At 32.9% G+C, this 12058-nt stretch overlaps 2 protein-coding genes across 3 annotated transcripts in view; one reads left to right on the top strand and one right to left on the bottom strand.

Annotated features, from left to right (window-relative positions):
- LOC136413866 (lachesin-like) overlaps positions 1-12058 on the top strand; it is a 201549-nt gene that overhangs the window by 25835 nt on the left and 163656 nt on the right. The gene's annotated exons all lie outside the window — the stretch shown is intronic.
- Positions 9009-9909, bottom strand: LOC136413772 (putative ankyrin repeat protein RF_0580). Its single transcript, XM_066397476.1, has 2 exons — positions 9320-9909; positions 9009-9150 (listed from the first exon to the last, which is right to left on the bottom strand). The coding sequence occupies exons 1-2, from the start codon at positions 9907-9909 to the stop codon at positions 9009-9011; spliced, it is 732 nt and encodes a 243-aa protein (XP_066253573.1).

Genomic DNA, 12058 nt, shown 5'->3' with positions numbered 1-12058 from the left:
AGGAGATTTACCCAGCTAACTTTCATACCCAGAACTAAACTAATTGGGCGTCTTTCAAATGGAGTTACAACAAATTACATGACGTACTTTTCAGCTTTTCTCGGAGACCCGATAAATTCCATCGGGATTGCGGAAAAGTCCCGTTTTGTTTCAATTTATTTTAGACCGCGAACGGGATGCATTTCGGTTAAAAATTCACGGAATCCGGCCCTTAGGGATACATGTTACAGTTTTGTCTCCCACCTCGCGTTAAGCCCTTTCTATCCCGCTAAAGTGGGAAAACTGAAAAGTATGGAATAAATACTGAATGCAAAGCGATGTTTTTGCTGAAATGGAACTCGTTTGATAAAGAATGTCGGATTATTAAAGTGGGTTTTAGTTTTATGTTTAGCATTGAAAAATTCATTTTTAAACCAGCTGTGTTATACTAGCTGTTTTTAAAGTTTCAGCAAGGTTACCAAAACTCTTCTGTGCGCTAATGGACGAAGCTGTATAACAAGGACATGCACTTGAAGCTCTGTATTAAAATTCTAGCACTCCGATCAGTTTGAATGGGATTTCCAAATCCCAGTTATCCTTATCGAAGTATAGAGTTCGATTTATTTTAAATTGCTCAGATTGAATTATGGATCAAGATCTATAATATTTCCAAAAACTCATCCCTATTATTCCATTTCATCCTTAAGATCCAAATATTTTTAACATTGTATTGCCCTACACCAATAATAAAACTATTATATTACAAGGTAGATTTTACATAAATGGACTACTAATGGATGTACTTAAAATATATACGTTGATAAGATAGTACATACAGCTCTTCCACCACTTTATACAATGTGTTCATTTAAAAACTTACTACCCCAAATATTGTAAAAATAGAAATCGATAGGAAAGTATAGAGTAAAGTGGTCTTCCAGGTCGCAAAGGGGACCACTTTTGACATTATCTGCGTAAATCTAATTTTCGCCCTTTACCATCCCGCTATTTTCACTTGAAAATTTTAAATGGCACCCCTCACTAAATTGCACCTCATATTAAAGGCAATTAGAAGTACAAAATATCGGTGCATTAAAAAATCGATTTTGTAAAGCGTTTTCGAAAATTAAGGAAAAATAAAAGAAAAGTCAATTTAATGTTATTTGTCAATGAGATTAAAAACATCAATATTGTGATAAATACAAATACAATCTGTTGTTGAATTCCTATTGCACTTTTTGAAAAGTATTTTTAGTGATGGCTCGGCATTTTGCGGCTATGCGACTTTTTAGTTTGTCAATCTCTCCAGGATCTAATTTATAAACAACTGATTTAAGATGATTGTAAAGGAAAAAATCAAGAGGCATTAAATCAGGAGATTTCGGAAGCCATTCACTTGCCCCTCGTCTACCAACACATCTACCTGGAAATGGGCCATCATCAAACCACTATCGCACCAGCATGACATAATGTAATTATGTCCCGTCTTTTTGAAAGTGTAAAATAATTTCGTTTAGTAGATAATCGCTATTTTGATCTATTTGCGTTATTACGGCCTCTGTTACAAGATGATCAATTGGCTTTTGTAACATATTGAGGTATATTTCACCATTAAGGTTACCATCGATAAATAATGGTTCAATTACAGTATCTCCCAATATTCCTGTCCATATATTAACTTTTTGAGGTCACTGAGTATGACTTTCCTGGAAACTAGAGGATTTTCGTTGCACCAATAACGATAATTCTGCTTGTTAACAAAACCATTTAAATAAAATGTGCATTCATCGGAAAAACAGATATCCTGATTCAATACTTTCGTTTGATTTCATTTTAAATTGGCTACTGTCCCTGTTGTTATAAATTTTTCTAGAAGTTGTTTCACGTAGATATGCAAAATAATTTTGTGAGGATATTTCTCGTTGAAAATTCTAGCAGTATGCCAAGGGAATTAGTTATTCGCACCATACATTAAAACAATTTCTTAACTCTTTCTTCTAAAGAATATACCATGTTAATGAAAACGTTAATGTTATCGATCGTACATACATTGTTTAACAAATATTAAATGGCAAAATCTTTGTAAAATGAGTTTCTGTCCGAAAATAATGAATGAAATGTGTCCCATCTAATGAAAAACATTTGTTCATCTATGTGTTGAACAGAAAAGAATGTCAAAAAATCTGAGAAGTTTGAAAATTTATTGCATGTATTTGAAATCGTATTATCAGTTTTTCCTTGATTTTTGTAACCGCTTTGATAAATCAACAAATCTTAATTCACCGATATTTTGTACTTTTAATTACCTTTAATATGAGGTGCAACTCGGTGGGGTATACTATTTTAAATTTTCAAATGGGCACAGCGGGATGGCAAGGGGTGACAAATAGGTTTACATAGGTAATGTCAAAAGTGTTACTTCTCGCAATCTGGAAGACCACCTTACTAAGTAATTTCATATGTATTTTCGTTTTTACGATATTTGAAATGGTAAGTTTTCAAATTAACACACTGTATATAGGTATACTAAATTTTATGTAAAAAACATAGCTAATTTTCGATTTTCTTCGTCTATTACCCTTACTCCATAATCCGCACGTTAGAATTCTATACGCAATCCACATCTGCATGAATCAGACTGGCCTTCTTAAGGATAACAAAACACTAGCAATGTAATATATCTTAAAAAATATCGCATGACGATTAGGTGTGTTCTTGTATTTGTTAATGCTTTCCAAATCAGTTCCATGATCCAACAACAATTATACAATCCTGGTATGTCTTTCTGATGAAATGCAATGCAAAAGTTTCCATCTATCCATATTATTCAAGTATTCACCAAAACTTCGACGGTTTTTTAATTGCCGCGAAATATAGTTGAATGTAATGCGGTGAAACCATCAATGTCCTGTATGTATACTTCTCTATGATGGTTTTGTCTAAAAAAGTTGCGTCATTTTTTTTTACCGAAAGGCCGCTATGTATTAGTGTCCCAACAACGTGATTTTGTAGTTGGAGATTATGCATCAGCACGTACGCATAAGACGTAATATGTTATGATTTCGATTTTGTGGCCATGGGTTAATACCTCATTTTTCATAAAAGGAGGTCAAAACTGTAAAAACTAATGCTTTATCCAGTTTTTCTAGGTCATTATTATGTTTGTCAACTTTTATACTGAGTATCCCGGACAAGAATACACTCTACAGGGATCTCGTAAACCATAAGAGATAAGGAGGTGATTAAATTAGAGAAAAGTTGCGCCTTTCTGTTCTACAAAATCAGGTTTTCAAACTTGAAAAATTCTAGTAGATCCGATGTTATTTGAAGAAAACCGATTTTTCACAATTCTTTTTTTACTGTTTTTTTATTTTATTTTAAAAAATATGTTAAAATAAATTTCTCGTTCTCATTTCCACTTTTTCCACTCTACAAGATGGTGTTTTTAAATTTCCAACTTTGTTTTTTTTAAATAGTCAACAAATTTTATTTTACCCTCAGTAAATTCTACCTTTTTCCTGAATCCAATGATATATGACATTTATAATTTATTAAATGGTTTAGTCCAAGAAATCATGAATGGCTTTAAAAATCATTTGTTTAGATCAGTCATCTAGTTATAATACAATCAATACCTGTCAATTATGGTATTTAAGTATTATTACTTAATAGTCGTTGATTTATGTTGTATTTTCGCGTAATAAAATTTAAAGTAATGGAACAATATTCCAATGAAGAAAAATCTGATACGTTTTGCTGTTATTTTGAAAATCATAAAAATTGTTCCCAAGCCCAGATACCATATTTTCAAAAATATTCCGAACTACGTCAACCCCATCAGTCGATTTTTAAACGATCAATTAAAAGTTTGAAAAAATATGATCCATTAACAAGCTAGTGTTTCAATCGCCAAAAAAATTTTTAACCTGAACAGGAAATTGCTATTTTGCTTGCGGTATAAGAAAATAATAATGTAAGTCTTCGAAGAAAATGACTATGTTGTTCCTAAAACAGTAGCACAAAGAATTCTTAGTAAGCAAAGATACCACCTTTTTAAGTATCACATCTCTCAAAGTTTTCTTGTTGGGGACTTCGAACATAGAAAAATCTCTTGTAAATGGTTTACTAGACATGTTATGTTATGAAGATTTTCCTTATTAGATTTTGCGGTTAGACGAGAATTATTTTTCAAACAATGACATTTTTAATCGAAAAACTTATAATTATTGGGCAACAAAAGATGAAAATAACACTCAAACATCCAGATATCAACAGCGCTTTGAATTTAATGTGTGGTATTTTGGAAACAAAAATTATTGGACTCATAATTTACGAGGAAACTTTAAATTCTAAAAGGTATGGACACTTTTTAAGAAACTAAATTGAAGATATTCTGGACGACCTTTCTTTAGCAGGAACCAGTAATATGTGGTTCTAAAAAGATGGAGTTTCTCCTCACAAGTCTAGACATAAAACTGAATATTTAAGAGACTGTTTTTAAAATAATTTAATTTCTACTAAGGGTTTTATAAGCTGGCCACCATGATATCCCGATATTATACCAATGGATTTTTTCTTTTGGGAATTCTTTAAAAATTAAATTTACTGTAAGACTTTTCAAAATAATGAATTGAAAGTTGCAGTTCGATTTGCAATAAGAAAGATAACTTCAGAGATTTCAAATAGTGTTATGGAGGAAATTGTTAATCGATGTTATTTATGTTTGGAGAATGAGGGTGGAATATTTGGACCAAAAAAACAATTTTAAACGCTGTTTTTGTATTTATTTTCTTGTTTACTAATTGATAGATTAAAAAAACATATTTTCAAAATCACTCATGATGTCGAATAAAAATTTCGTTATGTTGGAAAACGGTGAATGAGGTTTTTTGTACTAAACTATTTAATAGGAGTAAATCATAAGTGTGATATATTGTTGGATTTAGAGAAAAAGTAGAATTTACTGAGCGTGAAATAAAATATATTGACTATTTAAAAAAAAACAAAGATGATGATGGTTTCGAAGTAGCGAAACGTCGGATTGAAAATATAAAAAACACCATCTTGTAGAGGAGGAAAAGTGACAATGAGAATGTTAAATTTATTTTACCACATTGTTTGAAATAAAATCAGAAAATAGTAAAAAAGAATCGTGAAAAATCGGGTTTTCTCAAATAACTTCGGATCCATTCGGAATTTTTCCAATTTAAAAACACAATTTTGCACAAACAACAAAAAGGCGCAACTTTCCTCTAATTTAACCACTTCCGTACCTCTTATGGTTTACGAGATCCCTGCAGAGTGAATTCTTATCCGGGACGGTCTGTATATACAGTGGCTCACAGCTTAAATAATGCAGACCGCATTGAAAAAACTAATTTGCCCCAGTGGCATAATTTTATTTAGAAAAAACAATATACTGAAATTAAACTAAGATGAATGTTCTGAAAGCGTATGAGTTAATATTTTACTCACATGTGCCTCTCTTAAGCAATAATAAATATTTATTGAATTTTACATGCGATTTAAATAAAACAGCTTAAATGATGAAGTTAAAAAAACGGAGCAAAACGTATCAATTTAAATTTACGAAGTCGGCGTTGAATTAGCAATTGTTTTTTACTTAATTTGACATTTCAAAACAAATTTCAATCAGTTAAATGAAACTACAAAAGAATGGGTCGCTAAACAACGGTAAATGAAAGAAACTTAATTCTGATCCACCACAGAGATGGATACAGCCAAAGAGACATAGGCAAAATGATAAATAGATGTCCATCAACTGTTCAGCACATAATTGAGCGTTACCGCGTGAAAATAGAATCGCGATTAAGTCTCGGATGGCCCTAAATGAAATATTTACGAAACGCGAAGAACGATGGATTGTATGAGAATAATCCTAAACAAAGTTATCCAACATTGTTTGTCGAGGTGAAAAGACAATTTGGAAAAAGATGCGACAAGAAAATAATTTGACGCATTTTGAGAAAAAATGACATACAAAGTTGAACTGCCAGAAATAAGCTGTTTATTAATTTTAAAAAAATAAAAGGGCACGATTGGAGTTCGCCAGAGAGCACATTAGTAAAGATTTAAACTTATGGAATTCAGTAATATTTGCTGATGAAACCAAAATCAACTTATTTGGGCCGGATGGAAAAATATGGAGAAAACTTAATAAAGGGCTAAATTTAAAAATTTGAAAGTTACGGTGAAGCACGGTGGAGGTGCACTGATGTGAAGGTGTATGTCGTCTGCAGGAGTAGGTACCTTGCATTTTATTGAATCACTTATGGACCAATATTTGCATTTTTATATACAGTTTTTACCTGGAATATCGAAATATCTTGAATTATAAGCATCCTGTAAAGAAATGTTTAGTATTAAAGCTTAATCACTCTGTGGAGAAAATGTATTGGTGCTAAAGTTGATTCCCCTCCACCCACCATGTGGGAGGGGTGGGGGTTAACTTTTTAATTTCAAGTGGCAACCCTCGTTTTTTTACAAATTCAGATAATGTTGTTAAAAATTTTAAAAATATCTGAAACATTTTTTTCGATTTATGTTAATAAACACTGTAATTAACAATCAATTCATATTTTAAATGGCAACCTCCACTTTAAAAAAAATTCTATAGAACAACAAAATTATATGATAATAAAATGTGATAAATAAATAATAACATAAATAAATAAAACATTTACTTTTGAATATTCTGTTGTTAATATTTGTACACGATGCATTGTTTGACCGTAGAAGAGATAATCCAAATGGTTTTGGTGTATGGAGAAGCTGGTAGGTATTTAGATAATGCTGTCAATCTCTACCCTCAGCATTTTCCTGAAAGACCACGATCCGGACTTCTTTCTATCGTGTGATTAAAAAATTATTAATGAAGGGTTGTAAATTAGAAGAAAAGAAGTCGCTCAGCTATTATATGTGGAGAAAACAATCAAATTGCAGTTCTAAGCGCTGTGGCTTTTAATCCTCAAGTGAATACAAGAAAATTATCAGGATCATCATGAATTTCTCATATGTGTGTGTGGAGAATGCTGAGAACGCACAAGTTTCATCCTTATTATCTCTCTATGTACCAAGAGCTCTATGAGGAAGATTTTCCAAATCGTTTAGACTTTTATGAGTAGACATCTGGACAGATAGAATGAAATCCTAATTTTTTCCGTTGTGTATTATTCTTTGACAACTCATCGTTTACAAATCATGGTACAGTTAATAGACAAACATGCTTGAAAATCCGCGTGGCCTTCGACAAGTTGAGCAGCAACGCCCTTGAACTCTCAACATATGTGGAATCATTGGCAGTAAACTTATCGGATCGTATACAATTGAAAGCAAGTTGAATGGTGAAATGTACTGCAATATTTTGAAAACATGAACTGCCCATATTGTTCCAGGACTTAAACTTAGAAGTGAGTTAGAACATGTAGTTTCAACATAAACGTTATCCGGCTCACTATTCTGTGGTGGCACGGGAAATTCTTAATCGTAATTTTAACGCTCGATGAATCGGCGGACTGATCCGGTGAATTGGCCTGCTAGATCTCCAGATCTTACTTCACCCGATTTCTTTTTGTGGGGATATCTCAAACATCAGATTCCCAAAGAAATGCCAACGACACGTGAGGATATGATTCTGTGAATTATAAACTCTTGTTTTAATATTTCAGAAAACACACTTCGTAGATGTGAAAAGTCCTTTAAAACCTTTAAATAAATGAGTGCATTGAAGTTCGGGGACACCATTTTGGACATTTACTTTAAATAAAAACTATACAAAAATTCACATTTTCATTAATTCTAAAGTAGATATCATCAAACCCTTCAGTAAATTATAAGTGAAAGAGAAATTGAATTTCGTTAATTACAGTGTTTTCTAGCACTAATCGAAAAAAAATGTTTCAGGCAATTTTTTATTTTTAGCCGCATTATCCAAATCTGTAAAAAACAAAGGTTGAAATTAAAAAGTTAACTACAACCCTCCTAAACGGGGGGTGAAGGGGAGTCAACTTTAGCACTAATACATTTTCTTCTCAGACTAAAACATTTCTTTATAGGATACCTAGTATTCGAGATATTTCGATATTCCAGTTTAAATGTTACACCCTGTGCTAAGACATCTTGTATCAAGTGCTCAAAAATTAATACTTAATAATAATGATCATTTTTATCGTGATAACGGTCCCAAGCATATATCATACCGTCCAGTTGGTTGCTTTATAACTGCCCAAATTTCATTAAAGTACCAGCCCAGTTACTAGATTTAAATGTAATTGAAAATTTGTGGTTGATATTCAAAAATAAAGTACATAATCACCCAATATCTAACAAATATGAATTAAAAACAATAATTACTGATGCTTAGAGCACCATTACACAAAAGACACAAAAAAGTTGGTAGAATTAGTGCTTCGACGCCTACGAGCGATATTAATAACAAAGAACCGACAAAGTATTAGCAGTGTCATATTAATTTATAATAGTTTGTTAACCCTGTTATCTTTATAATTTTGCATCATTTATTCTGCGATATTAAAATTTGACATAATTTCATAAAATATTTTCGTTTCTTAAGTGTAGCACATTTGAGGCAAAACATTAATTTAAATGCTTTTAAAAAAAGTCATATTAAATCAATTTTATTATGTCATGTTTTCAAAATAAATATTGTGTCCCTGAGACGAGTTAGTATCTCTTAATATCGACTGCATCATTTAAGCTGTGAGTTACTATAGGTGTACAGTGCAGGAGCGATGCCGTTGATAAACATATTTTTAATAATGAAAATATACTAGATAGGAAGTAGGTACTAATAAATTTTCCTTTACTGTATATAGAATATACGTATATTGATAACTTATATTTGTCAGAATAACATTATGAACATATTCCATGGCTAAGAAATGTTAATGTATTAGCAAAATATAGAAAGACAAACTAACCAATTTACTATTGCTTATTTCTGCCTTTCTATATCTCGACTGATTCTTTTCTGTTCTTGCTATTTCTTCTCAGTTCCCTGGAGATATCCCTGTCCAAAATGGGATTCCCCCACATCTAGTAGCAGCCGTAGTAGTAACTTCGTTCGACAGTGCTTCATCCCTACATGACTCTGTCAATTTTCCCGTCTTCATCTTATTACTAACACTAATACTATAATACTAAAATTTATGAATTACTAAATCTCCGATATACATATATGTAATGTAGACTTTTATATAAGTCTTAGTTATTCTGGCAGTATATATTGTAATAGATGACGCAATTATTAAATGTTTCCTTCATATTTGGTTTTAATTTGTCGATTGCTTTATTTCCATACACATCTGCTGCATTTAGATTAGCACCCTTGACAAAAAGGAACGCAGCTATTTCAATATTATCAAAGAAAAACGCGATATGCAGAGGTGTATCGTTGTACAGGTTCGTACTTTCCAAATTAGCTCTATGATTTAGTAAAAGTTCCACTATTGTAAGAAAATTTGACATTTTTGATTTTGTATTATGCCCTGCTGATGCTGCAGTATGTAAAGGTTTCCACTCATTTTTATCTCCTCGTTCTGTATCAGCTTCAAACTTCAATAAAACTTCAGTAGCTTCAACGTTTCCAGTAAACGCGGCACATTGTAAAGCAGTAAAACCACCGTTGTTTTGTATATCAATAATAGTAATGTCGTGATTCAAAAGCACTTTTATAATTTCTGTGTAATTGTTCTCAGCCGCAAAATGTAAACCAGTTTTCCCGTTGTAAATTGTATCATTTTCGGTATCTACAATTTTGACATCTGCACCTTGGGCTAGTAAATTTGTCACGTCATCAAGTAGTCCTGCTATGCAACTCTTGTGCAACTTGGTTAGTCCGTTTTTCTTGGCGTTAATGTCCTCGTTTTGAACTTCATTTTTATTATCCATTTTTCACTAATTCGATGACCACTATAATTAGGCTTTACGTGAAACCCAAAGCTCTACTAATTGTAATTTAAAACTTTGGTTTTAAATGTAATGGTGATAAGAGATTAGATAATGTTAGATAATGTGAGTCATCATGCAAGTTTCAACAAAAATTCGGAGCATATTACTTATTAGTTTGATTGGTGTGAGTCATTATACACTCACTTTCACATGAAATGCACCACCTAGTTATAATAATAATTAAGTCTCGTAATTTTGGCAAAATAATGCTTCATAATAGAGTATCAAATGATCAGACTTTTAGTTAAAAGATACAACATTTAATAATTAAAAAATTAATATTGAGTGACATCGCCTCGTACGGCAATGCAAGCACGTACTCTTCGCGGTATGCTTTGCAACAAATGATCAATATCTTCCTGGGGTATTTCATTCCATGCTACCTCAAGATGATGTCGTAGGTCATCCACATTGTTTGGAGGCCTCGGTAAATTTCGAAGACGGCGACTCATCATATCCCAAAGATGTTCGATGGGCGATAGGTCCGGTGACCGTACAGGCCAAGGCAGTATTTCCAATTGTGCTTCTTCCAGGTATCGTCGAGTAATGTTCGCACTATGTGGTCTTGCATTATCCTGTTGGAAAATGCCATTTGGTAAAGTTTGCATGAAAGGTACTAATACTGGCCTCAGAACATTGTCAATGTAGCGACGTGCGTTTAGGGTGCCTGGAACGAACACAAGAGAAGATCTTCGACCAACACATATCGCACCCCAGACCATAACACCAGGTGTTAAAACTATGTGGCGCCTTTGACAAAATTGCAAATTTCTTCTTTCACTTCGGTATCGTCTGACTCTTCTACGACCATCATTGATCCATAAACAAAATCGCGACTCGTCACTAAAGACGATATTGTTCCACTCATGATTCCAATCAATTCGTTCTTGACACCAGGCCAATCTGGAAGCTTGGTGTTGGGCGGTTAGTGGCAGTCGCAGATTTGGGCGGTATGAATGCAGGCCAAAAAACGAAATTCTTTTGTAAACTGTTGCCATCGACACCCGACGATTTAGAGCTCCCATCCAATCTACTGCAACAGACATTGTTGTTTGGAATCGATCACCAATGACCATCCGTCTAGGAAGTCGATCTTCACGTGCGTTGCTGCTACGGGGAGGACGTCCAGCTGGACGATGTCGCTGAACCCTCTCTTCAGACCACGAAGACCATATCTTCGCAATCGTGGTGTGGTTCCGATTCATTCTTCGGGCAACCTCACGAAAAGAAAGTCTACCCTCCTTCATGCCGATAATTCGCCCTCTATCAAAATCCGAAACGTGGGAAAAATTTCGACGCTGTCTCACTGGGGGCATTTTGAGATGTCTTGTTCACAGTTCAACAACAAAATAAACTGATATTTCCATGTAAATATTATTTTATTTATTTACAATTGAATAAAAAATCTAATAGGTCGATGATAAAAAAACCACTAGCATTCTTTCTTTTTTACTGAAAGTCTGATCATTTGATACTCTATTATGAAGCATTATTTTACCAAAATTACAAGACGTAATTATTATTATTACTGGGTGGTGCATTTCATGTGAAAGTGAGTGTATATTACACCGGCCGACACAATTTTAGTAACACAGTTCAGTACATTATTTTTATAATACTAATACTTTTCTAATAATAAAAAAAAACCATAAAACCCTAAAACGTACCACTTTTTAGTAACCTCAGTAGACCCTTTTATATCGACAAGTAGTAAATTTTATGAGAGGGGTCGTTAAAAAGGATACAGTTTAAAACCAAAATATATTTAAAATTAAAGCGTTTACAACATAAAACTTGTTTTCTTATTCAATCTTCATTTTAATTTCGAACTGAGTGGTTTTGCGTTGTTAAGATAGTTTTTTGAACGACAAGAATGTCAAGTCAAACGTGCTGCAGTTGCAAACAGCTCCTGACAAGTTTTGTTATATTTGTGGAGAATTTCTTATGACATCTCGAGCCAGACTGTTTTCAGAAAATGCGAAAAAAGCTTATTTCATGTATTTTGGGGATTTAATTGGAATTGGGAAAATTTGGCCCGAAAAGAGTGAATTTCAACCAGAAACTCAAAATGTTAAATATGTGTCTCTTG

This window comes from Euwallacea similis, chromosome 15, assembly GCF_039881205.1.
Source record: "Euwallacea similis isolate ESF13 chromosome 15, ESF131.1, whole genome shotgun sequence".
NCBI lineage: Eukaryota > Metazoa > Arthropoda > Insecta > Coleoptera > Curculionidae > Euwallacea > Euwallacea similis.
Note: the sequence above shows the minus strand (reverse complement) of the source record. Positions and strands in the feature narration are given on the sequence as shown.

Coding starts and splice junctions, on each gene's coding strand:
- LOC136413772 (XM_066397476.1), bottom strand. CDS start 9,909: ATGGATAATAAAAATGAAGTTCAAAACGAGGACATTAACGCCAAGAAA. Junction 9,151..9,319: donor AATCTAAATGCAGCAGATGT/GTATGGAAATAA, acceptor TTAGTATTATAG/TATTAGTGTTAGTAATAAGA.